This window comes from Struthio camelus, chromosome 15, assembly GCF_040807025.1.
Source record: "Struthio camelus isolate bStrCam1 chromosome 15, bStrCam1.hap1, whole genome shotgun sequence".
Classification (NCBI taxonomy): Eukaryota; Metazoa; Chordata; class Aves; order Struthioniformes; family Struthionidae; genus Struthio; species Struthio camelus.
Genome location: NC_090956.1, coordinates 2,747,875 through 2,774,924, shown reverse-complemented (window position 1 = coordinate 2,774,924; position 27,050 = coordinate 2,747,875). Strand labels below are relative to the sequence as shown.

Below are 27,050 nucleotides of genomic sequence, written 5' to 3'. Positions count from 1 at the left end.
CCCGAAAGGTATTGTCTCCCGCTTCCTTCCTCCTTTAGCACGGTCCGAAAAAGAAAATAAACTCACTTTCCACCTAAACCACAAAAGCAGCCCGAGCTGGAGCCGCAGCCCTGCCAAGGAAGTCCGCGCTCGCCCTCGGCCGCAAAGGCGGCGCGAAGCTCGCGGCCTCCGCGGCACGAGCCCCGCGGCCCCGCTCCAGCCCCAAGCCCCACCTGGGCCGGCTGAAGGCAGCCGGCGCCACGCAACGGGCTAAGCGGTGTCATTCCTGGAAAGCCCCGTTCGGGTTGAAGGAGCCGTTCCCAAATCCGGTCGCGCTGGGAGGGATTGCCTTGCAGCCTCCGCTGCTCTGGCACGTGACGGCATTGCAGGATGGCAGGAGAAAGAAGCGATTTGTAATAAGTACCGTTTTTTTTTCCACGGGCACTGTGGTTTGGGCTGCCGGGGTCTATTTTCAGCTCCTGCTGACTCATTTGGGAAGCCGCTTCCCCTCCCCAGGCCGGATCCTTCGCCACTTGGTGCCATCTTTTATTTACTCCTGCATGTAACAAGCGCCAAGCGGACTTGGAGGCACCGTGCCGCCTGGGTTGTGCCGCGTCTGCCGGGTCTGCCCAGCCCCGAGAGCGGGAGCTGCTTTGCCCAACACAGGCCCCGTGTTCGTTTGGGTGCCGTGTGAGGAACCCCCCAAAAAGCAGTTTGCAGAGCATCCGCAGTGTCTCGGGGACGAGCGGGACCCGGGTTAGCTCCAGCAGGTTGTTGCTGGTAGGTCCACGGTGCCTCTGTGCGCCGCTCGCGGCCCAGGCAGGACTTGCTGCTCCTACTTCCCCGCGACGAAAGGCAGTTTGTGGCCCATATGCTGGTAAATGAGCATTTATGAATTTTCAGAGAAAAAATAAGAGAGCCCTAAATCATTGGCACCCAATCTCCTGTTTTTGAAGGCGAAGAACGGGGCAATATTGGGGCCTCCTTAACGCCTTGGCCAAGAGCCGGGTGCACCTGCGGCTCCCCTGCCCGGGCGGCTTTTGCAGGCAGACGAGCTCTGCCCTGCCCAGCATCCCCGCCTGCAATATCTGCCCGTTCGCCCGAAAATGGCTTTTGCTGCCCTCCAGTTGATGTATTAGCAATGTCCTCTCGTTCAGGAAAAAGCTGAGCTTTCCTCCCTGTTTGGTGCTTGAGAGCAGCCAGAGAGGAAAAAACGGTTAACGCAGAAGTGTGAAATATATCTGGTCACAAAGAACCAGCCGTCGCCTGCGCGGCAGAGAGGATGCAAACCCACGCACCTGCTGCAACAAGGCGGACGAGGAGAAAACAATTTTCCACGAGGCCTCACTCCCGCCGTTGCCCTGCCAGAGCTCCCCGGCGCGGGGAGGGATCGGCCGCAGGCGATCCCCGCTGGAAACCCCTCGCCTCCGCGCCGAGCCAGAGCCGTAGGCAGAGACCCGGATATACCCGCGCGGAAGGTCACTAAACCCGAACGCTGTCGCAGAAACTTCACTGAGGAGTCTCTTTGCCATAAACCTAATACCTGACTGTAAAAAAAAAAAAAGTGTAATGAAAGCTGATATCACTCCAGGAAAAATTATAATAAAGAGGACGGGCAGGGACTTTTTTCCCCCATACGGAAGGAATGTGGATATGGTCTATAAAATTAATTTCCTCTTTCTTGCTAAACAGAACAATCTGAGCAGCTCAGATAAATAGCAACATTCATTATTCCCTGCACCAAAAATAAAAAAGAGGAACTTTCTTCGCTTGTGTATTCCTGTAATTAGCTTCAGGAGCCTTTTTTGTTGTTGTTGTTGTTGACAGCCGAGGGTCACAATCGGGTCTTGGTTTCACCTGATCTCACGGACTTCTGCAGCGCCATCCCGGAGTCACGCCAGCGTAAGAGCCGCCGGACCCCAGCTCGAGGCGCACAATGCTGCCATTCACGCTACGGGGACGCTCGGCTCATGGAAAATCACTTCTCTTTCTCCAAGGCTGCATCTAAACACAAAATGGAAGCAAGGAATAATGCATGAAAAAAAGAAACAGTCCTACAAACAGCATTAATTTCAAATCAAAATGCTTTTCTCTACATCCAAACTGTAAAACAGATCAGTGGTTTTCTCCTAGGAAAATGAAATGGGAAATCTGGCACGTTTAAGTGTAAGTCTAGGTGTGGGGAATGCACCTCTTAGAAATCTCCAGCACGCTCTAAAGTCTGAGCCAGGGGCTTATTGAGGGCGATGAGTTTTACCTGCCTATCAGCATCCTGAACATCCGTTTTCTGACGTCCTTGAACTTCACTCGACGATCTGCAGCGAGCGTCGCCTCCTCTGTGGGCTGAAAAAGAAAAAGACTGGAAGGTCGCCCTTCAGCGCTAGCTGGCCGGGTGAGAGCCGCTCCGGGGCGTTACAACGCGTCCTGCCGGCCTGACGTTACTGCTTTTGCCTGCTGAACCGCGCAGATATATAACGTTGCATTTCTGCGCACGTGAGTTAAACGTCGCAGAGCCCCCTTCCACTTCACTTCTGCAACGAGCGCATCAGACCCGGGGAAATACACCCTCCTGGCTTAAATTAAACCTCTCCGTCTCAGCAGTCCGTGGTACCTGGCAGCAGCGCCCCGAGGCGATTCCCGGGCCCGCCGCAGCGCAGCCCGTGGCCCGGCTGCACCGAGCCCCCCTTTCACAGCCGCTCTCGGGGCAAACCCTGGAAAACTCAGCGCGAGGAAGGCACAGCTGGGAAAATACGCTGGCCGAATGAGAAAAAGGAGGGAGGGAAGAGCCTGAGCCCTTTCCCACACGTGTCTTTACCCACAGGGCCTCGACCGTGTCGCTAACCCTGCAAGCTGAGCAGGAGGATTTGGGTCACGCTCCCGCATTTGTTCTCACCAAAAAGTACCTAGAGAGGCGGTTGACAGCTTCAGCACCGGGACCAATCCTGCTGGGCGCAGAGGCCCCAGCTCGCCGAGTGCCACCAGGGCACCTGGCCACGCGTGGCTCCGGTCCAGCCGGCCGGGGAGCCGCAGTCCCAGCAGGAGAACTTCCGGTGCAATTTTCAACATCAATATTTAGGGTGATTCACACCACCATCATGTGCACAGATTTCAGCTCCGGTTGGGAGATGGGTCCAGATGTCGGTGAGGTTGCTATAACTTTGGCCGTTAAACTTCAAGAGGAGAGTAAAAATAAGCACTTACAGCCCCACCTCGCTCTCGCGCGCGCTCTTTTTTCCCCCCCTCTCCGACGAGGAAGCCCCACATCAGCATGCAGAACGGGCAAAGCCAAACTGCAGCTATTTTTCTCGCATGAGCTGGGATAAGACTTGAAACTCGCATTGTAATTGGAGGGAGGAGAAAGGAGAAAAGAAAGTCGCCTCTGAAAGTTCTTCTGCAGCTTTGGCTTTTAGTGTAATAAAGTCATTTTGCCAGCAGTTTTGTAAATGAGCACGGAGAAAATGGTGTCCAGTTACAGACACTCTGGCAAGATAGGTCTTGGCAGATACTGCGGGCGGCAAGCTTGCTTTGGGACTCTGTTGTTCAGACTCTGTTAATGTTCTTGAGCTTCATTAATTGTCATCACATTTATTTTCCCCCTGTTAAAATGTTTTCCACAGCGCCGCACCGCATCTGAGGCGGGAGCGTGTTTCTCAGGCGGGGGCGACTGCGAGTTTCCCAAGCCCAAGCCTTCTCCTCCCAGTTAGGCCCCAGCCTGACAGCCTCGCACCAGTTTGTCCGAACTGGTGAAAGCAAACTGCTACTTAGTTTAGCTAACCAAAAAAAGTCACAAATGTAACTATTTTAATGACCGTATTTAAAAAAACCACTACATGCAACATATAATTTGGTTGCTATCGTAATTAAGAGGTATTTACAAGAGCTCGCCAACCAGAAAACAGAATCTGTTACTGTAAAATTCCTACGTGCTGTACAGAACAAAATGAACTTGGTTTAAAACCATGCAGTTTGACCTTGCAAACCCTTACTCATGTGAGCAATCTCAATGAAATCCTTGGGATTATTTGCATGGAAATACACTCCTCAAGGAAGTTAAGAAAAAAGGAAAAAAAAATCTTGTAGTAAGACAGTTTAAGTACAGGGGTTAGCAAGCTTAAAAAAAATTAGGAGAACATAGAAACTCTCAATGAATTTAATTTTGAATAGTCCAACTCAATCTTTGTGTTCTCCAAGTTTCTTTGCAGCACAGAAATCAGCTCAAACAGAAAGAAAACGTAACACATAGTTGATAAAAAGCAATTTTTAATTTTATCAAATTGATCTGTACAAAAGTTAGCATTGCTTAGTCAGAAGCTAGTGAAGAGAACAGATAAGTAACAGCCAAAGTCTTTCAAACTTTATACAGAAAAATAGATTGCATAAAAATGAGTTTTCTGTATTTTCCCCCACCCCCACGTCCCCAAAAGGAAATATGCAAAAAATATTTTTAGAAAAAGAGTAGGAAACATAGAAAAGGTAAAAAGATGATAACCTCTGAAATGTGTTTTTAGATTTACAAAGTTTTTAAAGGCACAAGTTACCATAAAATAGATGGTTATTATATGCTCAGCATACAATGGAAGAAGTAGAAATATATCAATGAAATATTAGTCTAAAACTAAGTACCTAAAATTTTTTTTTAGTGGAGAAGATTTTAGTTTCACAGCTTGATGGATGATATCTGGTCCCTAGAAGCCAAAATTAAAGCAGAAGTTGATAATTTCTCATTAAATTACATCTTTCTATAAAGTAGTCCTGGTTCTGGAAGTGTACAAACACTCTGCAACGCCTTAAGCCCAATTTTAACATCTGAAAGCAGGTAGCCAGAAAAATCTCATTGCCTGCTCCTTTTTGCAATCATTTTAGCCTCCAAATTTAATTAGTAGCTTTTGCAGCAAGCCCTTAACATTGCATCCCCCCCTCGTTATTTTACATGCCTGTTTTATTTCCGTGTCTGTGACTAGCTCTGTGTGATGCTGAGTTTCTTTCAGCCCCTCTCTCGAACACGACTGCTGCAGCGGTTCAAAACAAAAAACCCCAAAACCAAAGAAAATCTATAGACTCATAACACCATTTTATTGTATCATCTCCACTATTTTATGCTCCCTCCCCACCCCATCTTTAAAAAATCTTTTAAAATTCTACTTTTTGCACAGAATTACTTCATTAATTAAAAGACAAAATAATACAGAACATAAATACATATTTAACAGATTAAAAAACACTTTAAGCTTCCAAAAACAAAACAAAATGTTAATTACAGCCAAACCTTGCTTAGAAGAACTCTTGACTAAAAAAACAAACACTTCAGACATTTAATTGGTTGGTCCCAACAGACTCGTTTGTTCCCACAAGATTGTTACACAGAATAGCTGGATTTCCATCTCTCCTACGAGTTGGTCCTAGTGAGTTCTTGCCCTCAAGGTTGGTCCGTTCCTCACATTGCAACAGACCCTTAAAGTCTTGTACGTCTTTTTTCTTCCCCCCTCCATTTTTGCACTTGTCAACTTTCGAGACAAACAAGTTCAGTTCAGTCCTCACAGAGGAGTTGAATGGTTTTGTCCTTCATTTATTCAAAAGGAATTACTGGTCCTTTTATTTATTTTTTTTTAATTTTATTAATTAAAGAAAAATAGAGCTCTGTCCTTTTGGAGAATCTCGAAGCAAGGGGACATCCAGTCGCAGCGAGCAGAGTTCCCAGTGGCTCAGGAGGCACTTCGGAAACGAACACAGCACTCCACCTTTCTCTTCTTCATTCCTTCATTAGTGCATATTTTGGGGAAGACCTCGGGGAACCCAACGCATCCTTTAAGGCCTCGTCAGGGTCGTGTAGACCGGCTGGTCCCAGTTAGCAGTGGGGCTGTGGGCCGGCGGGATGGACAAGCCGTTCAGGATGGGCGTCGCGTAGGGACGCCGCGACGAGTGGAAATATGGATACTGGTAGATGCTGGAAGCGTAGCCGGGGTAAGGGTTGTAGTAGTTGGAGCTCTGGAGGTCCGTGTAGTCGCACTGGGAGCTGGAGAAGGAGGTGGCGGCCGTGGCGGTGCTGGCAGTGGTGGCGCAGGCTTGGGCGCTGTAGGAGCCGTAGTCGGAGTGCGCGGGGGAGCCGTGGGACTGGTCGCTGTAGTGGCTGGGGCTGAGCTGCTCCGTCTTGATGTGCGGCCGCTGCTGGCCTGAATCGGCGGATGACGGCGAGGCTGAGGCCGAGCTCTTGTGAGTCCACACCTGGGCGGCCCCGCTGCTGCCCGTCGCCGAGTGCGAGTAGGAGGTGCCATAGGAGCCGGCGGCAGCGGTGGGCCCGTGGTCGGCCGGCATGGCAGCGTGGCCGTTGAGCGGCAGGTACTGGTCGAACTCGTGCACGTCAAAGGTCTCCATGTTGTTGATGACCTCGCTGCTCAGCTCCGAGATGTCCACGTTGCTGAAGTCGATGTTCTGGCGGCCGCTCTCCACGAGGCGGCGGCCCTCGTGCTTCAGCTCCTGCTTGCTGCCGTGGTGGAGGTCCGTCTTGGGGGTGGTGGGCGGCGTGGGCGGCCCATGGGTCTGGCCTGGGGACGAAGGAGAGCGAGGCTTTCACAAGAGCGTCTGCGCCAGCCCACCGCCCGGCTCTCTCTAGGAGCCGGAAAGCGCGTGCACATTTTTCCCCCCATTATTGCAAGAGGGGAAGGGGGGGATTTAAATCTACTGCCCCATGCCGGAGCTGGCCGATGTCCCCGCAGTGACGGCCAGGCGCCGAGGCCTCGCCTGGGGTAAACTGCCTGCAAGAGGGATGGGGAGGAGCTGGAGACCACGCACTGGTCTGTCCGGGGTTGCTCGCCAGCAGGGCACTGCAGGAAACCCTGGCCACCCAAGCTGGCTCTTGACGGGAAAGCAGAGTTGGGTGGGATTAGGAGGGACCCAGCGCAAAGCGAGCCCTGATTTCACAGGGCTCGCAAAGGCCCTCCTCGCGGTGCGGCGAGGCAAGGGAAGGGGCTGGGATCCTGCAGACAGGCTCGGTAAGAGCACAGGCATGTCTGAAGTTACCGGACGTTAGCAATCCTCTTGGAATCTGTCAACACTCACAGTTTGCCAATTCAAAGCTCTGCCGGGGAATCGGGAAGCTCCAGGGTGAAACTCATGGTCTCACCTCCGGGGCCTGCTCCCCCAGGCATCTCGCACATCGCCAAGGGATTATTAACCCTTATTCTCGCTCAATTAGTTCTCCCTGCTCCCAGGCCAGCTGGTAAACCAGAATCCCTTTGCACTGGCGGGGGATTTCCTATCGCACTGTTGACTTGAAGCATTTACTAACTAAAACCATGGCCACATTCACAGCCCGGTGCAAAAAAACCCCACACAGCTCCCCGGGCAAGGACTCCCGCTTTTGGAAGGTCCCAACCCCAGATTTCCATGCATGCGCGGGGGTGGGGGGGCGGTGAGTTCGTGCCTGCCGGCAGGCTCATTCCACAAACCAACGCCTCGGGGAGCCAGCAGCTTTTTTGCCCGCACGCCCCTTTACCTGTGTGATCGCTGTGGTGGTGGGAATCTGCCATGCCTCCCAGGCTGCTGTCTGCCTTGTAGATCTGGGTGCCCGCGTGGTGGCTCAGCTCAGCTCCCGAGTCAGAATCACTCTGCCCAGCTTTCACGCTTTTCCTCCTCCGTGGCTGGTATTTATAATCCGGGTGATCCTTTTTGTGCTGGACCCTGAGTCGCTCAGCTTCTTCCACAAAGGGACGTTTCTCATTTTCGCTTAGTAAACTGGTTTAGGATTTTTTTTTTTGGGGGGGGGGGGAGGGAGGAAAAAATCCAAAGTTAATGTCTTTTCCTTAGAAGCTCTCAATCTATTTTCAGACTTAAATCCCCACTTTCTGTGCACTGACTTGGGCAACCAGAAAGCTAGTTGCACAACAAATTTGCTATGACAAAAAACCAGCTAAACCATGTTGCAAAAAAAGTATTAAAATACTAGAGACACGAAAAAACTTTCACTACAGACACTGACAACAGGGCAAAACAAAATCCCCTCACCCCATTTTAAATACCCCTTTATAATCCCTTTACTAAACATTATTCCCATGTTCGTCCCAGAAATGCCACCCCCTCGCCATGACAAACAGCGTTGCCCATTTCCAGCCTTGTTTGCTGCTTACAAGGAAACCACAGAGGCCACAGTGATGCGATTATTTCTTTTAAAACTCTCTCCCATCCAGACCTCTTTGCTGAGTGCCAGAGAGGCTCGAAGCACAGCAGGCACACCGCTGGCTGAGCGGGCAGCGGACACACGAGTCCACGCAGAGCCAGCCGCGGCCGACCGCGACACGCAGCAAAGTGTGGCTCGTCACGAGCCCCACGAAGCAGAGCACGCTCTGCTGCTGCCCGGTACCAGAGTTTGCACCAGTGGGTAGCACGGATCATGTAAGCATGCAGATAAGAAGGGAAATTACAAAGCAGATTAAAATAATTGCTAAAAATCGGCTTGTTTGGTTGCAAAGCTTGTTAAGCAGCAAGCAAGTAAGCCAGGAAAATATTTTCGGGGAAAAAAAAAAAACCACGCTGTAAAATAAGCAATTTTAAAAAAAGCAGTTTCCCTGCAGCAGGGATGTGGGGAACCCTGGTCGGGAGAGGAGAGGGTCCAGGGCTGCGCATCTCCAAGGATGGAGCGGGGAAAATCCGTGCGTGCCGCAGCGCCGGGACCGGACCCCACCGCGCCGCCGAGCCCGCGGCGGGCGCCTGCACGGGGGCTTTTCTGGAGCAGGGACCGGCCAGTCCTTTTGCAGGGTGCCGACCGCACTCCGGGGGATTTTTGCACTTCAGTCTGAAACGGCTCAAGAATCCCCCGCGGGCAGGAAAAAAAGAGACGGATGCAAAAAATAAAGAGATGCAAAAAGAAAAAAGCGGTGGCGGGAGGAAGAATCCAGATACGCGCCGCGGCTCAGAGCCCCCCGTGCTCGCCCCGGGGTCCCTGCGGGACCGGGACCGGCCCCGGCTCGTCGCCCCCTCCCCGAGCCGGGCGGCCCGGCCGCGCAGCGCGCAAACCCCGGCGGCGGTGCGCGGCACGGAGCGGTGCCCCGCGGGGGTTGCGCGGCGCGGGACTCACCGCCACAGCTTGCCCAGGGTCTTGCTGAGCTCGGCGTTGTGCAGATGCGGGTACTGGTCGGCCAGCTTCCTGCGGGCGGCCTGCGCCCACACCATGAAGGCGTTCATGGGCCTCTTGACGTGGGGCTTGGCCTTGAGCGATCCGTTGCCCCGCACGGGCATGGGCACCAGGCTCCAGTCGTAGCCCTTCAGCACCTGCGAGACGGCGTCGCGGATGCAGGCGGGGAAGCGCTCGTCCACCTCGGCCGCGTCCACCTTGGCGCCCAGCGGGGCGGCGCCGGGCGGGCGCTGCGAGGGCGGCGCGGGGGCGCAGCCCAGGCCCTCGGAGCCGGCGGGGGACAGCGGCGAGTCCGAGTCCGAGTCCACGTGGGACATGGAGCTGGTGGTGCCCGCGGGGCTGCACGGGGGCTCCAGCGCTTTGTCGTGCTCCTCGGTCATGTTGAGCATTGGTGGCGGGAGAAAGGGGGGATTTGGGGGGAGGGGGAAAGGGGTGAGATGGGGGCAAGGGCAGGAAAAGCCCGAGGGCGAGAAGGCGGCGGAGCAGCGCGGAGCGGTGCTGCCCGCAGAGCCGCACAGCCCTCGGCGAGCGCCCAAAAAAGAGGGATTTAAAAAAAAAAATCAAAAAAAAAAATCCCACAGACGCGTGGAAATCAGCCGGAAAAACACTCTCCTCGCAGTCCCAGCGCACCGCCGCGCCCGCCGCCCGGGCTCCGCGCCGCTCCGCGCCCCGCGCCCGCCGCCCGGCCCGGCCCGCCGCCGCGCTCTACGTCCAGTGCGAAACGCGGCCCCCGGCAACAAGTGACTTTAAGGCGAGGGCGAGCGGCCCCGCCCCCGGCGCCGCTGCCCATTGGCGGAGCGGGCGGTGCTCATTTCCATACGGGGCGTGGCCGCCCGCTCGCCCCGCCCCGCCGCGCTGCCGCCGCAGCCGCCGGGACCCGCCGCGGGACAGGGGCTGCTGCCGCCCGCGGGCGCCGGGACGCGGCCGCGCAAGGGGCCGCCGGCAGAGCAGGGCGAGGCGGGTCGGGCTGCGCTCTCGGGGTGCGCGGTGCTCCCCTGCGGTCCCCGCCGCGGGACGGCTGCAGAGGAGCGGGGGGCGGGTAGGGATCCCCCGGTAGCGGGATGTGTGTTACCCCCTTCCCGGTCGTGCAGAGGGGCCTCCCCTCCGCGGTGCGCACCGGGGCTAAGCCCCTTTCCCAGCCCCGCTGCTCGGGCCCGCCCCGGCGAGGAGGTGCGGAGCGGTACCGGGCCCGCGGCCGGGGCCGGCGGGGATGCTCGGGCGGGCCCTGCCCTGGCTACAGCTGCGTTTTTTCCTAAACTCCCTTCCCGCGGGGCGCGCAGGGCTCCGCGGGGGGGAAGCCGGGCTCGGTGCGTAGCGGAGGCACCGAGCTGCGGGCGGCGCGGCGGCGGCCGGACGTGCCCGGGGCTCCCGCAGCGGGGGCGACCTGCGCCGCTCCCGGAGCCGCCGGGCGCTGCCCCGGCCCCGCCGCTCCGCCGTGCGCGGCCCCCCAGCGCGTAATTTTCCCCTACTTTCTCCAAACTGCAACTAACGGAGGAAAGCGGCGAATTGCTGGAAAGCCGCCGGGCGTCCCCTCTCCCCGTCTCGTTTCTCCTCTTTCTCCCCTGCAGCGGTTTCCTCTCCGACGGCACCGGCGGCGCCCCGGCCCTGCGTGTCCGCGGCCGAGGAGCGGATCCCCGCGGGTGCCGGGGCCGAGCCCGCGGGAGACCCCGCTGCAGAGGGGAGAGCTGGGGCGGGGGAGGGAGCGGGTGAGCCCCGGCGTCGGGTGGCCCCGCGGCGCTTTGGGGTTTTTCCCCCGCAAACTTCTCCGCCTGCAAAACGCGGCTGCGGCGCCGGCCCTTCCGCGAGCCCCGGGTGCTGTGCCGCGAGCGCTCCCCCTTTTTAAGAAAAATCTCCCTCTCCCGGCTTCTTCCAGAGCATTCCCTCTCTCCAAGTGAGCCCTGTTTTCCAGCCTTTATTTGGAGCATTTGATTCTAATTATCCGCGGAATCCAACCTTCTAATTGTGCCTGGAAAAAAGCAACTCTAAAAATTCCAGTTTTATCTGCTGCTCCCCCGCCTCAGCCCCACTACCCCCTGGAAACACGGGGTCAAGTACAAGATTTACAGAAAAAGAAGAGGAATCGTGCAAATGCTTCAAGCGTTGCAGTGTTTAAAAAATAGCAGCAACGTAACTTTTTTGGAGCATTTTATTTACTGCAATGTGTAATCATCTTGAAATAAAAAGTATGCTTTGAATTTAAGTGTAATACCGATTACATTTGTAAGTGCCTGAATGTGTGTATCTGTACCATGGACAAATGAATATACTCCGATAAAGTGCAAAGCATGATTTTGTTTTATTGAAAAATGTTCTCATTTCCTTGTTTGAATAATTTCTTTAGATTTCAGGTTGCAGCTTGCAGAGTTACCAAGTTACATTTGGGCAAAGTCCTTTTTATTATTACTTTACAAAGTATAATTTTAAGCAAATATTGCATGTAAGACTCAAGATCTAGTATATGTGTTGGACTTGCAAACTGGGAATAATTGAACTTCTCTTCCAGGCCCGATCCAAAGTTGCACAAAGTTATGGAGGGGTTTCTGCTGACTCCATGCGCTTTGGACCGGTGGTTTTGCAGTGCTATTAGGCGTTTGGCAGAACTTTTTTTGCCTCAGTTGGCAAATAAATAACGTACATTTCTCTCTCTTTAGAATCTCATAGCTTTTTGACAAGTTAACCTTACTGAATTTCTGTGAGTCAGGTAAATTATATTTCATCCATCACAGAGATGACTGGATCAAAGCAATAATGTACTGGTTTTGGTCCGTCTTTTTAAAGACGGTCTCTCCTGTGGAGTATCTTCTTCAGAAGATTCAAGCCTCATTGCCTGGCTGAGGCTGGGACTGGAATCTATGGGACACTTCAAGCTTGGGGCAAACCCATGGAGGTAGCAAGGGAAACAAGAGGCTCTCCACTCTGCTTTCAGCTACAAGGCAAATTCCTGCAGCAGAAGTCCCTAAGAAAATCAAGGATTTGAGATACTGTTCTTCTTTGCACTCACCTGGTGGGTGCCTTGCACAGCTCCACAGCTCTGCCTGGGGCAGGGAATTGCTTCAATTCCTCACCGTTACAGACTATTTCCTAGCCCATGCACATGAATTCCTCCTCCTCAAATGAAAGCAGAAGGAGGACGATGCTGGAGTTGCTCCCTCTTGCTCCAGAGATGGGTACGTGGAAAAGTTAGTGCCTGGAGCCTGACTGAGCAGGTTACATTTCCTGCTTCGCATCCACTTATGTGATCTTGCACGAACCGTTTCACGTCTCATGAACTTCAGTTCTCAGCCGAGCTGATGGAAGGAGCAGCGTTGCCCTGCCCTGCAGGCTGGCCCGAGATGTGGACGGCTGTGAGAAGCTGAGGTGACACGGGGAGAGGAGGAGGCATAAGACACCACAGATGGGAGCCCTAGGGGAACTTCAGGGGCTCCACTTTCACGAGAAGTTGACTCCCCTATGAAGTGGCATTAGACTACGTTGGGACAGTGAGTGGGTTCAAGTGGTGCTGTTCGTCTTACGGGATCTCAGGTACAAATTTTGTGTGCTGGAAGGGTCGGTAATGTGCTTCCCCAGGTTTGCATAGGAACGGGCAAAAGATGGGGACTGCCGGACAGGTCTTGCAGTGATCCCAAATGGTGTGTCCTCCAAGTCTGCCCTAATGCTTATCTGTCTTGATCCAAAGAAGTGATACTAGGACAGCAAAGCAGAAGAGCTACCAAGTGAGGTAGGATGAATCTCTCAGCTGACTAGGGAGAAGACAGGTATCAGAAGGGGAAAAAGGACTCAAGAGGGGCTACAGGATCAAGTACAGGTAAGCTAGTTTCAGTTCAGCAGGAGAAGAAAGTGGGAGATTATTTTTCTCAGTGATTTTGTTGGCCTGTGGGCTCTGGGTCATGCTGCATCCTAGTTCATATCCATTAGACTTTAGCACAAGGAAGGGGTTCTCCCTCACCATCTGCATTAGACCATTTATGGCTCCTGAGGCCAAAGGAGAACGACAGCAAAAGAAAGCAGAAACCCTCAAAAGCAGACTGTGCACTATGAGGAAGTGATAGGAAGGCCCACATCTCAGATTTCCCTATCTCTTGTCACTGGGATCATAATTTACATCTTGAATCCCTGAGGACAGAAGATGATATAAGTGATTCTTCCAACCAGCATTTCATCAGTCTCGCAGCATCTGGGAGGGCCAGGTTTTAGTATAGGTCTGCTCTAGCCCAGTTCTTTAAGGGAACTGGGCTCTTTTTCATGCTCCTGTCTCAGTGGCAGCACATTTCATGAAGTGAGATCTCTACAAGTGTGAAGGGAAACTGGTGCTGTGAATCCTGCTGCGAATTTCTCTCTGAGACAGAGCACAGACCCCTGGAGATGCAGATGGAAAGGTCCCGTTCCCTGGCCTGCTGCAGGGCAGAGCCGGACATCGGCGTTTCCAGAAAAAAGAGATTTGGGAAGGAAGCACTGAGATTCCCTTTGCCCTCAGAATTACCACGAGATGGAGGCGCCCTGACCTCCTGCCCTGGTTCCTCTCTACCCTACCTGCTTCCGTTCTGTGGGAATACATGCGTGCGTGCATTGGCCTCGGGGGGACGGAGCCCCACTAACACTAGGGAGGGGGCATTTCCTCTCTAGTGCAAGACAGGGAAGAGCATGAGCGCACGTAGGAACGTTGCACACGACCGGGTACTTGATGCCAGTTTTCTGCAGCGTGCACAAGTATTGCCTTCCCTCCTTGGCTGGGCGGATGCACAATCCAAAGGTGGGCTGTATTGCCAAAGGCTTAATCTGATTAAGTGGTAAAGTTATCATTTTTCAAAAATTGGCTGCCTTTGAACTGTGAGCTGATTTTACATGGGAATTTCAAAGAGCAAATAGAAAGAGCCTTACAGGGAGAAAAAAAAACAACCCCTGATCAGATAAGCATAACCTATGCGTTGTGTTAAAATAAGCCTCTGACATCTGCAGGATTAATGCTTTGCCCAGAGGATACAGCAGTTCAGTGGCAGTGCAGAGATTTCTGTGAAACAATGTACAATCCTTTTTGGGAAAGCTACCGATTTCTAACAGGAAGAAAAAGAACCATGGTGATTTTCAATTAATTTCAATTAAAATAGCAGCAGAAGAGCCAAAGAGCTTTGCTCCCCAGAGTGACTGTAACATTGGATCCGATCCCACGCTGTGTGCTTGTAAAGACTCCAGCACGCAACCAGTGCCTGCTCACACTATTTTACAACTAGATTTGTATAGCTTAGCTGCTTGCAGATCATCCGTTTAGGTCCAAAATTTATCATCCGTGCGCACGAGATGAACCTTGCTGCTCCAGCCGATCCTGAAATCCACGGAGCCATCTCGGGAGTAAGATCCATCTAGAGGAATTAAAGGTGACAGAATCGTTTTGCAAATTTTAATAACGCATCGGATATTTAGTCCCAGGCTTTTCCACAGCTCCCACCCCCGTGCTGAGCTGCGCTCTCAATATCTTTGCTGTCACCTGTGCAGCAGGACTGAAAAATTACTGTAAGCTCCCTCCTGTTTCTGGACAGGAATAGTTTGGCAGCTAGCTGCAGGACAACCGTGATGCAGGAACACGTCCCCCGGCAGCTCTTTTCCAACTCCTGAACATTTACCTGGCATTGGTACAAGAAACGCTGCACACCTGCACTGGGCAGGACTCTGCTGACCTCTCTCCCGCTCGAAAGGCACGTGGAGAGGAGTGCATGGGATTCTTGAGCTCTCTTCCAGGTTTGATCATTGTAGGAGATAGTAGTGAAAAAGGTCATTTATTTTTAGAAAGTCTTGATTTCTGTGTGAGTCAATGGCACTGAGAGGTTCGTGAAAATCTTTACATGTTACATTTGGCCCGGAAAGGAATTTCTGCAAAAATATAATATAATATAATAAAATAAGCCCTTACTAACAGATATTTTTATGATTATTAACTGTTTAATATCGCAGCTGAAAAAGTCAAAAATGCAGAATAAACCATAGTTATTCTGCAGCTTCCTCAGACTGAAGTTGTACCCTGCGGTGCTGGCACCCGACAGACCAGAGGTGGAAGGGATTACAGAAGCGGCAGGGACAGCCTCCCCTTCCAGGGTTGGAAAAAATGTGTAAGTAAAGAGCAAAAGCAGTAGAAAGGAAAAGATATTTAAATGTGTTATTTCTGTTCAAATATTCTAGGATGTTACCAGTGACACAGGAGCATTTTGAGAGATCTTCGACATGCAGGTATTACATTTTTAAGGCCAGATGAGACACTGGCAAATATCTGCTCTGACCTCCTGCATGCAACAGCGCAGAGCACATCTTTTCAGGATAACGGAGAACCGCAGTTCTATTAATTATGACTATTGTGATTATGAATGGTGTGTCCCGTGCTACTGCGTAGGAACCCCTCTCCTGTATCGGCACCCCTTCATTTAAGGCGGAGGAGAAAAAAAGGTAATACTTCCTCCACAAATCCTTTTCAGTTTTAATCTTGCTAACCCGGGAGCTAAAGATCAGAATTCCATGGGGAAGGATCAGAGATTTTAGTGGCAACAATTATTACGGCTGGAAAATTCTTAAATAGTAGAAGGATGTTCCCACATTCTTTGTGAGACCCTATCTCCCATTTAGCAGACACAGCAGTGCGTTCAGCGGGATTGTGTATAACTGTATTATATATAACGGAATGTATGTTTTCTTTAGAGAAGCCTCCAAATGTTAATGCTGCTTTACAAAATAGTCATTTCTGCACACATTCGCTTTCTCTATTTTATTTAAACCCAATTCCTGGCAGCAGGAGGGGCGAGAGACTAGACCTGAATGAACACAGAGTAATTTAGGGTGCCAGGGACAGCAGGGTTGAGGTGCTAGTGGGGACAGCTGCTGGGTGCTGTGACAGTAAATGCTTGTTTCGCTGTCACTTTTGCAGCTGTTTGGAACACAGCAAAATAGGGTCGGGCACGGGGGCGGGGGGACGTGGCAACTTGTATTTTGCTGAATGAAGATCGGCATCAATGATGTCTTAGCGCCGGCCCTGCAAGCCTGACATTTATGAATCACTTTCCCTTTGAGATTTAAGACGCAGAGCCTCACTCTTAAGTATCTTGGTTTTGTTACTCACTTGGTTTCCACGTCGTTTTCTTTTACGATACCTTCATTAGAAAAGAAGGCATGTGAGCGAAAATCAGAACATGCTATTTAAAAGCTGATGGTAAATAAATGAGCAGAAAACCAAACACCGATGACATCTGCACGAAACTGTGTTCAAGCACGCACTCAGAGAATATAGAAAGAAGGTAACTTTATGTTTTAATCTATCATTTTATTTAATGCTTTCCTTTATAGCTTGATTCATCTCCCAGTAAAGCTAAAGGAAAGGTTTTTACTGCCTTTTATGAGAGTTGGATCAGTCCTTTAGAGTAACAACATTTTAATACAATTTAATATACTTAAAACTTTGCAGCTCATATTGCTGAAAGGTGCTTTTGACACAAGCTGTCCCCTGAGTTCAGTTTGGTTTAGGTCGGTGTTCATTCATGCTACTGTCCCAACCTGCGTATCTGGAGATTTCAGAGTGATCTTTTGCAATGAAAACCGATTGAGTTCACTGTTCCCTTTCCAAGTCCAATTATTCCTTTTTTGCGGAATCTTTTGACTAAATCCTCCACTTTTCCTCAGTAATTTCCTCAGTTATCCAGTTTGTTTTACAGACATTTACATCTAATGTGGAATTTGCTGTAAAAGTTTCATAAAGACCTCACAAAGGAAATCATTAGTTTACATCAATTTAAATTTATCTAGCCAAACCTTGTGGCTAATCCAAAGGGAGAGTGAAAGAGAAAATCTAATACACCAGAGGCCTTCAACAAATAGGTTATTTTTCTTTCCCTATACAATGCACCATTATGTACTTTTTTTCTAATGAGAACAATGCAAGCAGCAGTGATGGGAAACTGGAAAAACAAAAGAGGCATTTATAAGGAACTGGTTTACAGTCTGAAAAGCATTGAATAATGTTACACCTGATAACAGATACTTTCTCAGAGACCATCGGACAGTTTAGCACCACAGCATTTACTTAAAGAGGATACAGAATGCAGCTCCGAAACCCATCAATTACATCTGCCGAGCCTCTGGCTGTTTTATCGAAACATTTTTGCCTAAAAAAAAAGGAAAAGCGGGATCGATATAAACTCAACATGGGAGTCAAGCGTTTCGCAACCGCGCGCCAAGCGGAAAGGACGGGAGCGCCCTGGAAAGCCAACCTCAAAAGCGCGAGGGAGTCAACCCAGGATTGTTCCTCGGGGCCGGGCCCAAACCGGGCGAGAGGCGCGCGGGCAGCCGGGGCGCCTCGTCCCGGGGGGCCTCGGCCGCGTCGCTGCGCGCTTCCACCCAGCGCCGAAACAGCGCCTGCGGGGTTAACTGCTGTCCGTTTCGACCGTAGGCTCCCGGGTGCTTCTGCACCCTTTCTCGGGGACTGATCTGTACCAAAAAAAAAAAAAAAAAGAAAAAGTTCATTTTTTTTTCACAGAAATACCTACAGTTGGCTTTGGTACAAAACAGTCCATTCTTTTCTCAGAATGGGCACAAAACCGCTCATCCTTTTCACGCATGCCTACAGCCAGCTTTGGTATAAAACGGTTCTTTTTTTGTTTTTGTCCCCCCCTTCCCCCCAATAAAACCCTCTTGGCGGCTCCGGCACATCACGTCCACGCCTGTCACGGACCCCCCCCCCCCCCAACTCAGGCTCTACCGCCCTCCGCTCCGCGCCCGCGGGCGGCCGGTTCCGCTGGCCCCGGCTGCCGACAACCCCCGCCCCGGGCCCGGCCGATCAGGGCCAGGAGGCGCCGGCCGGGCTGGGCGCTGAGGCGGCTCCGCGGCCCTCGCTGCCCCCCCCGCCCTGGGGCCCAGCCCGGGCGCGGCGGGGGGCGGGCCGGGCCGGGCCGGGCCGGGCCTCACGCATGCTCGCTGCGGGCTGCGACATGGCGGCGCCCAGCGCGGCGCTGAGGCGGCGGCCGGCAGCGCGGCGCGGCTCCCCCGAAGCCCCGGGGCGGGCGGTGGGGCCGGAGCCGGGTAGTGGTGAGACCGGCCCGTCGCTGCCTGCCGGTACCTTCTGGCTCACTCGCATCGTGCTGCTGCGCGCCATAGCCCTGCTTTACCGTGAGTCACCGCCGCCCGCTTTCTCTCGCCGCGGAGCGGGAGGGAGGGAGCCGCAGCCCCCCCCCCCCCCGGCCCGAGCAGCGGGGCCACAGCGGCCTTCGGGGGTCCCCGCCCGGCCCTCCTGCGCCCAGCCGGGGCTCGGGGGGCGCGGCCCGAGGCTGCGCGGCGGCCGGAGCCGCGGCCTGACCCGCCGGGGAGCCGCGGCCGCTGCGCGGGGAACCGCGGCTCCATCGGGGCTTGCGCGATCCCCGCGGGGGTGGGCGAGGCGCGGAGCGGAGCGGGAAGAAGCCTCTGACCCTTCCGGGGCTGCTGGCCCGGCCGAGGTTTAGCCGAGGCCTCGGCCCGCTGCGGGAGCTGGGACCCGCTACTGCTTTTCCTTCGCTCCTTTTGCGAGCGACTCGTGCGAAAGAGAGACGCCTTGTCTTACGGGATGCTAGAACAGCTGCTGCTGCCTCGAGGCCCCCCGGCTGCTGGCAGAGCCTGTAAGGCCCTCGCCTTGACGCTTCGTTAATGCAAAACGATGAACGCCGAAGCCGGCTTCCAGCCGGGGCTGCGCTCGCTTTGGCAAACAACGCTGCGAGCGGTGCTCGGAGCCCGCTGGTGTGTTCTGCCTAAAAAAAAAAATATTCGCTGTGAAACTTAAACTGACATGTAACACGCTACGTTACAAATTCTAAACTTGCCCCAGATTTGTCCGCAGAACCGTTAGGATTTGTAGGCTGCCAGCCTGCTTAGATTATTTTGCATCAAAACCATGCAGAAGTTGTAGTTTTGTATGGTTTTGACACGTGCTCTGTTTCTAGTTTGGTTTCGGCTCTCGGTGAAATGCGGGGTTATGACTCCTTCAGTCAAAATGAAAGCGATTCTGATATTCCCTCGTGTGTAAATCCAGACTGCTGAGTTTCCCGTAGCTCAGTTTGCCGTTTCTTTATGAAAAACTGATTAGCGCTCTCCAGTGTGTGTTCTGGGGAGGCTGCTGCTTTCTGATCATTGACGCGGGGTTATGAATACACCCTGTCCCGACCCCAGTGCTGTCTGGTTCTGCGTGCACCGTAAAGAGGCTCCTTCACGCTAGGCACCCAGGAGAGTTCGAGGAGCAGTGCATTGGGACAGAAGATGCAAAACTCAAACTGGAGGGAGATGAATGTAGTGGATGGTGGAGCTGGTGATGCTACAGGAGATGGGAGAGATCTGTAGTAGGGAAAACTAGCTCAGACACCTCATGGTATGAGGCCAGGAGGGTGGAGCAGAGTCAGCAATTGTGTCAGGGAGAGAAAGGGTGAGATAACAAGTCATCGGGTCTGGAGGATGGTGGAGTATTAGATGGGAAGGGCTGATGGGGGGAATAGGAAGGGACAAGGTGATGGCTGGGGGGCTCAGACTTGGTGAGGGGGTGATGAGACAGAGGACAGCAAGTCAAGTGAACAGGGCTGCCTGCTGAGTGGGAGACTTGACTGAGGACTCCACCAGCGGGATGAGGTGAGGGAAAGGAAGCATCGAATTCAAGGGTCAGGTGAGTTACAGTGGGGAATTAACTGAACCCTACAGACTGCAGGCAGGAAGAGGGGAAGAGCGTATGTAAGCCAGAAGATGAAACTGAAATGGCAGGCTGGTGAGTAGATGTGTATTGACAGCAAATAGAGGGAGAATTGGATTCAGCCCTCATCCAAAGAGGAGACAGAAATGAGAATGCCTGGAAATGGCAGACAGAGGGAGGGAGGAAGCCCAGATGTGCTCTCATGGTCTAGAGTGGGGAAACTGTTTTGAGAGGTATCCTCGGAAGAAGGATTTTGGGTATCAGAGGCTGGAAGGAGCAGGGTAGGAAGGTGGCTCTAATTGTAATCATTGAAGGGGTCCCAGAGAAGAAAAGTTCACCTGCTCATTACACAACTGCTGTTTGATTGCAATCAGATAGCAGTGATTTCAGCTGTTTGTATTGGTTGTGCAAGAGCCAAGTGACCCTACGCCAGAAACCTGGCCTAGATTTGAGATAGGTCAAATTCCATTTCTGACCGTCGCTTCCAGTAGTGTTGGGACTCCAGCTCTGATCCCAGCGTGGAGGAGATGCCACGCAGCCTACAACCGATGAGCTTGTGGAGGGGTAACTGGCATCTCTTTAAGAGAGAGATTGCAAACAGGCAGATTCCTAACTGCTGCCAGAAGTCTGTCAAAGGCTGCAAAGCCATGACATGGCTGTAAGGGTGGGATGCTCTCAAGGGAAGGTAGGTTGCCTTTTGATCTCCTTTGTGAGCCTGGGTTTAAAAACAGCAGAAAACAATTTTAAGCCTCTGTGCCAAATAACCTGTTAGGCCTCTTTTCTGAGGATGGAACCATTTACTTTGACAGATGATTCCCCCCCCCCCCCCACCAGCCGCAGCTATTCTGCACACACCGAGTCTCAGGCTTACTGAGGAAACAGTTGATGCCGTTGTGACAGTTTGACATTCTTCAGTCGTGGGATGTTTTTCCCCCTTCTTTCATTTCATGCTTTTAAACATAACCCTTTTGTTCCTGCTGTGTTAAGAAACAAATCCTCTGGGGGGACTGCTTGCTAAAATGTGAAGGCAACTGGTCACTCCTTGACGATTGCAGCTGCGTGAGTTGAAAAGTCCTGAGTGGAAGAGGAGGGATGGGAGAGTGAAGGACCCTCCTGGACTAGCAGAGAGAAGTATGATACGGGCTCTGTCGTGATGCTGAGATTAGGGACAGAACTGTGAAGTGTGGTTTGGGGGCCTGTCACCTCCTTCCTCCCTGCTGCTCCAGTCCTCTTGAGAGGCTCTATTTTATTGCTGGATGCAGGAGATGCTTTCCCTCTGGATCTTTGTCTTTGGAAGGAGGACATGCAGAGCAAGGCAAGTGTGAGGTGTCCTGCTTTATCCTCTCCTTTCTCCCCCACCCCTGTTTGATTATAACAGCTCTCCTCTTCTATTTTTCGAAGGGGGTTTCCAGAAGCAGCTAGGGCCTGGGAAGTCCCTGGCAAAGTGACTGTTGTCTAAGAAGCAGGTTAGAGATGGGAAGGTGTGGAAGGATCTGTGGAGCCCAGTGGTCAAAACCACCTGCTGCTTGCAGGAATGGGAAGAAAGGGGAAGACAGGTCCGAGCTGAAAACATGCAGGGAGGCTTACTATTTGGATTAGTGCTATGCCAGTGGGGTTCTCCTAGCTGAGCGTTAAGGTAAATGGAGACGTGCATATTTGGTGCGTTTCTATTTTTAATGGTAACTAAGCACAGTGCAGTTGCAAATTAGGTGATGCTGAAGTTCTCATGACTGGCAGCACTCTGGGATGTTATTGGATCTAGGGCCTCTTTCTCCACTGAGGTCTTCATTTGCCCACATTCACTTGGTGAAGTGAGAAGTGATAAAACGCTTCCAGAGCAGGAGAGGAGTGTGAAGTGAAACAGAATACAGCCTGGACTTTGGGGCAGACAGTGTTTATGTAGGTCCTACCCTGTGCACTGCTGACCAGACCTCTCGCTCTGCTTCTGTAGGGGCATTTTTCTACAGTACTGGTACGCCATCTAAAGAGAACTGTCCAGGAGACTTGCACTGGTAGGACCTGTTGCTCAGTGGCTAATTGCAATCTCTGATATAGTAATTTGCGGGAAAGGGAAGCTTGGGGAAATGCAGTTTTGGGTTCTGAAAGCTTTCCATCCTGATACTGAAGCGTATGTTTGTCCTTTATGGCAGTGATTGCCATTTTGTAAGTACAGAAACACTGCGTCTTTTTGGAAGTGCTGTTACAGGTAAATAGGTTGTTGCTAGTCCCAGAGTTCTTAACAACAACTGTACGGTATTTGATCCCTTTGCCCTCCTTCTAAATCATTTTTGAGAAGTGCCCTTTCTGGATAATTAGTTGAACTTCTACATCTGGAATCTGATGGCAGTAATTAGATACCACCCTTCCCAATTTCAGCCATGCCTCGTGGAGTGCTTTGAAATAAACACTATTATGTAAATCCAGTTTATCTTCCTTCTCCCTTTGTATTGTTTAATGGTAGTATTTTCTTTCCCCAGAGCTAGAGCTACGGGAGGTTCAGGCTGCTACTTCCGAATTCTGAAATCTAAAGCCTTCTCGTGGGAGTTCGACTTCCTGTAGGTTCCTGACTCTCGGCTTGTGTCCGTCCTTCACTTTTCCTTTGCCATCTCCCCTGCTTTGCCCTTTCTCTTCCCTCAAGTGTTTTAAAAGGCTCACAGTAGCTTTCAGATTGCCTAGTCGGGGTTATAGTGTATCTTCTGACATTTTCTTTCTCCCCTGAAAGGTTTTTATTTCAGCTCGGTGCTTGTTAGCAAGTCCGCACAACAAAGGCAGTATGTTAGCACTGTGTCCTCCTAGCACGCAACATGCCCCCCGTTTCACTCTGCAAGAAAGAGCTGTGCAAGCCAGACAGAAGTGGATTTGGTACTGAACAAAGCACTTTCGCTGCAGGAAGGTAAATTAATAGCAAGTGCTGATAGTTTCAGGGAAATGATAACAAGAGCCAAGAAGAAGAGGATCTGTCTCCCAGTCTGCCACTTGCCTGGAGCTGGTGTGGACTAGAGGGAGTTTTCCAGAGCGTCCTGTAAGTTGGGCCGCCACAGCCTGGCTTCTGTGGTGGAACTTCCTAGCAGTGCTGCAGCCCAGCCTTCTGTATTTGCTTTCAGGCTATTTCAAACAAAGAGACAATGGGGAGATAAGCACTTGGAAAAAAAAAAAAACCCAATCGCATCCAGTCGCATCCAGCTTTGCTGTTAGTGACAATAGAAAAAGCAACAAAAAAAGTTATGAAGGGACTGTACTTTGTGTTTATTGATGTCGGTAAGCTTTTGTGGTGAAAGGGGGGTGCTGTTGCTTTTACGCTGCAGAACTTTGCAGGGGAGTTCATCAGCAGAAAACATTTTTCATTCACTTCTCTAATAATAATTAAAAGACCTTGAGCGTTCTCCCCCTTCTCCTTTTTAGTAATAAAAACTCAATTTTGGGCCTACCTTAGCTTGCCAGCATCCAGCCTAGGCCTTTTTTGAATGCCTTGTTGGGTCAAAGGTGCACTTGATATATGGCTCCGGGCAGACTTTGTTTTGTACGTGCAAAATGTAGTTCGGTTTTCATGCTGAGCTCTGTGCTCTTGGTTCATTTCTTCTTGTGGTTTAGGCTTTAAGTAAAAGTTAAGACTTTTTAAAATGGGGGGTAGGAGAGGGGAGCCATATGACCGGAAAGTTTTGGATTTCACATCTTTAAATCTTTACAGAGCATGAAGAATGGGATTCTCTCATTCTCTTACCATGACAGCCTGAGCCTGAGCTGGGGGAAAGGAACTGAGGTGACAGGGCAATGTGGATAGACCAAATCATTTCAGATGAGCGATTCTTGTGTTGCACGCTCCAGTTGTGTTTATTGGTAGCATGTGGGTTTGAACAAGGAACGCGTTCAGTTTGGGGGGAGAAAGGAGGCTGCGAGGGGAAGGAGAAGGTGGAGGGGGAAGTTAATGGAAAAGTACAGTAACGCACCTTCTGAGGTGAGAATAAGTAGTGAAGGTCTATTAGCAGTTGATGACAATTTACATGTATTACTTATGTAAAGCTCAGCTCGCATCAGGTAGAGGAGCGTGTTCCCATGTGAGCTGTCAAAGGTTCTGTCTGCCTCTTGAGTGGGAGGGAGCATGGGAGTCGCTAAAGCTGAATTCTTCAATCTGCAAAGGAGTGAATCGTCTGAAGAATGGCAAAGTGCTTCAGGTGGAAACAGAGGAGATGAGATGGGATGAAGATGCCCAAATCCAAGAAGTTTTGGTTAAAAAAGTCCTGGCAATGAGTGGCCACAGGGGTGATGGGCAAAAATGGCAGGTTTTAATGGCAGGTTTTAATGCCAGGAGTGGAGACTTTCTGAGATATGTCCAGGTGTGCTGGGAGTCTCCAGGTGATGTTTCTGGATTGCGAGCCCGCAAGGGTAGGCTCACCCCTGTCCTCACACAGTTTCCGTCAGTGATGTAGGAAAGGATAGCTATGGGGATAGCTATCAATTTCTGCACCCTCATTGGAAAAAACATTTTCTGAACTGCTGAAAAAGCTCCCTTCTCAGTGCCTCTTATGCTCTGTTTTCATAAGATGATACCAGAAAGCGAGAGCCAGCACAGTCAGAAGGGTCTGGCTTGTTAAAGTGAAAGGTAGGAGTTGGTGTTAGCAACTGGATCAGACCCTCTGTTGACTTGCCCCATATCCTGCATGTCCTTGCTGGTGGGGCATCTGCCATAGGAGCTCTGCAGCACGGTACTTGTGCTGAGCTCAAGGTTAGCCAGGTGCCAGTGCAGGTAAGCTGCCTAGCGCATAGGAATTTTGTTCTGCAAGTGCTTACGCTGTGCTTGAAGGAAAAATAAATCTTGGACTGACAAGAGATGCTGATGAATGCATTGCCCGAGGCTTGCAAATTTAGGAGCTGGGTTTGCTGAGGAGAGAGAAAGCCTCTCCTGAGTGGGGTGTGCAGTCCTGCAGCTCCATTCATCTTGGAGGCACTGCCCTCTTGCCTTCATCGCTGTTAATGCGAGGATTCTGGCAGCTAGTTTGGACTCTTTTTTTTTTTTCCTTTTTTTTTTCCTTCCCTTCTAGCCTCTCTTTGGATAAGATTCTTCTCTCTTTGCCTGTGGAGATGAGAATACCCTTGGGCTCATGTGAACCTTGCAAACGCCCGTGAGCGCAGCTTTCCGAGGGTTTGAAGAGGCTGAGATGGAGCAAAGTGCTATCGCTGGAGAAGGTGCTGTGCCCGCAAGCCTGGGGCCTCCTTGCTGTAAGGCCTGGTTGAACTGGAGCGTGCTGGGGAGCTGGGTCCTCCCCAGCATCGACTCGATCGTTAACCAGTGAATTCTGGTTGATGCAACAAAATTGCTCTGTCATTGTATTGCCAGGAAGAAGCTAGAGGACAAATAAGAGAAGCTGTTAACCTTGCGCTGCACCCCAGCAGTGCAATGAGTATGCTAGCAAGTGCTCGAGATGGAGGCAATCTCATCTGACCATGTTTACCTGAAGGGAGTGGGAAGATGGAAAGTGGAAAATCCCCAAATACAAGGCCAAAGGAGTAGAAGTTTCCAAACAGGGGTTAAGGGAAGAGGAACGAAAGCACGGGCTTTGGGGGGTAAAAGGGACTTTTCTTTCTGACTAAGCCAAGATCAAAGGGAAGATCCCTGGAGGAGGGAGCTGGATCTCTCTCTTAGACAATTTAAGGATACTGTTTCTAGAGGGGGGTCTGGAGAGAGAAAAGAGACAAAGCTGACTAACTTTTTGCCCTGGATCCGTGCATCACCTGTGTCGCTGAAATCCTTTGCAGGACCTGTCTTCTAGCTTCAACTATTGCCTGTATCTGTGTGGGCAAACAGAACCGCTGCCTGTAGGGCAGAGCCTCTGGAAGGGATGCACTTAAAGTGACATCTTGGGAGACAAGGTCTGAATGATTGGGCGGAGGGGTTTCCGAAAACCGGGGTGCTGCCTATGGGACTCGCGCTGCAAGGGTGCCCCAGAAGCTCCCGCGGCAGTGCCTGGGTTTTGCTACAGCAGGGAGAGCTGGACGCCCGCCTGGACATGTCCAGGAGAGGGAGCTGGCTCAGGGCTGGCTCAGCACGGCTCGGAAACGCCGGCCGCGTGCCGAGCAATAAGCAGCGCTCCTCCGACGTGGGTCCCGATGGCTTGGGAGGGCAGATGTTCCCTGAAACATAGGTGGAATGTTAAGAGTCTGTTTTGGATTAGATGAGTTTTTCATCAAATTAGGGCTGTTGCTGACGGTACTTAGCTGTGAAATCATTACATGTGAAATAGCAGGAATTCAGCATCTTAAGAAAAGTCTGTGTTCTGAGAGAAGACCACTCTGGAGCCCAAACTGAATGATCTTGAGATGCGCAGTTCATGCCGACTTATAATGTAGTCTTTGCTGCTTTTAAACTTAAAAAGGCTGTACAGTATTTTTACATACAGTGTGTACTTTTCTTCAATTGCTATAGTTTGTTTTTCCTAATTTACCCTTTCCTTGTTTATCTTGCATACTGTGCAGGGGTCTAATTTACATTTTTAGAAAAAAAAATGCTTAGCCGTTATGGGTTGAGGCAGCAATTTCTGTAGCATTTAGAGGTGAATTTGATTAGCACTTTTGGAAAGCCGTGCAGCAAATTACAGTGCTAATCAAGGGAAATCAGGCCATGTAGCTTTAAGGCAGAGTTAGCTTTATTTATTCATTTATTTACAACAAAAAGTTAAGATACTAAGCTGTCCAAAGCTAGAAAATATTATATTTCTGTTGATTTTGTGTGTCAGGTTTTCTGATTGCACAGTTGTACTGAACAGAGTATTGCTGGGAAAAAAATGTATTCTCTAAAATATAAAACACTTAATTTGCTGTCCAAAACCGACTTTTCAGTGTTGTGACCAGTTTTCCTCTTATCCCTCCCTGTCCATAGTTGAATGAAAAGTTATTGTCTTTATCATTTTGAGTGAAATCCTTCACTGTATATCAAAGACAAAAGGAAAAAGAACCAGCCAGTTAAAACCCAACTTACTGTGTTAGCAGTGTGGTTCGGAATCTGTTGAAATCGATGGGAATTCTCCCAGTGTCCTCAAACATGCATTAGATTGTGTATTTTAGTGTTAGTTTTAAAATGAGAACAAAATACCTGTGCTGTGCAAAGAGATGGCCTAAGCATTAAGTGGATTAACTGAAATCCTTTTGGAGACCTTTGTTTGTTTGGGGAGAATGGGGCATTTATTTATTTATTTAATTTTCCTGAGTTTGCAAACTTTTGCTCATCAGTCTGAACTTCAAAGAAATGGGAATCCAGGCCTGAGCTCGAGATAC

The 27,050-nt window shown here is 51.0% G+C and overlaps 2 protein-coding genes and 2 long non-coding RNA genes across 6 annotated transcripts in view; 1 reads left to right on the top strand and 3 right to left on the bottom strand.

Moving 5' to 3' along the window:
• Positions 1-1,631: 1,631 nt before the first annotated feature.
• On the bottom strand, positions 1,632-2,325 carry LOC138061124 (uncharacterized). The gene is made up of 2 exons (XR_011134771.1): positions 2,237-2,325; positions 1,632-1,983 (listed from the first exon to the last, which is right to left on the bottom strand). It is a non-coding gene; the product is annotated as an uncharacterized lncRNA (long non-coding RNA).
• Positions 2,326-4,222: 1,897 nt separating this feature from the next.
• On the bottom strand, positions 4,223-9,619 carry SOX8 (SRY-box transcription factor 8). Its single transcript, XM_068908781.1, has 3 exons — positions 9,050-9,619; positions 7,472-7,710; positions 4,223-6,521 (listed from the first exon to the last, which is right to left on the bottom strand). Exons 1-3 carry the CDS (start codon positions 9,493-9,495, stop codon positions 5,785-5,787), a joined length of 1,422 nt encoding a protein of 473 aa, XP_068764882.1. The 5' UTR covers positions 9,496-9,619; the 3' UTR covers positions 4,223-5,784.
• A 7,408-nt stretch (positions 9,620-17,027) lies between these two features.
• On the bottom strand, positions 17,028-18,334 carry LOC104141170 (uncharacterized). Its single transcript, XR_011134621.1, has 3 exons — positions 18,195-18,334; positions 17,350-17,566; positions 17,028-17,244 (listed from the first exon to the last, which is right to left on the bottom strand). It is a non-coding gene; the product is annotated as an uncharacterized lncRNA (long non-coding RNA).
• The window catches only part of LMF1 (lipase maturation factor 1), a 241,551-nt gene continuing 232,546 nt past the window's right edge, over positions 18,046-27,050 (top strand). The window contains exon 1 of one of the 3 annotated variants that reach the window (XM_068907939.1): positions 18,046-18,244. In XM_068907939.1, the coding sequence (XP_068764040.1) occupies positions 18,046-18,244 (199 nt within the window). The remainder of the gene's footprint in view (positions 18,245-27,050) is intronic. The other 2 variants (XM_068907940.1, XM_068907942.1) reach the window with 2 other exon arrangements.

Bases quoted from the DNA above. Each gene is read 5' to 3' on its own strand.
- SOX8 (XM_068908781.1), bottom strand. From the start codon at position 9,495: ATGCTCAACATGACCGAGGAGCACGACAAAGCGCTGGAGCCCCCGTGC. The intron at 7,711-9,049 runs GTGAGTCCCGCG...ATCCTAAACCAG, and splicing joins ACCCTGGGCAAGCTGTGGCG to TTTACTAAGCGAAAATGAGA. The intron at 6,522-7,471 runs GTAAAGGGGCGT...CTTCGTCCCCAG, and splicing joins CCACCACAGCGATCACACAG to GCCAGACCCATGGGCCGCCC.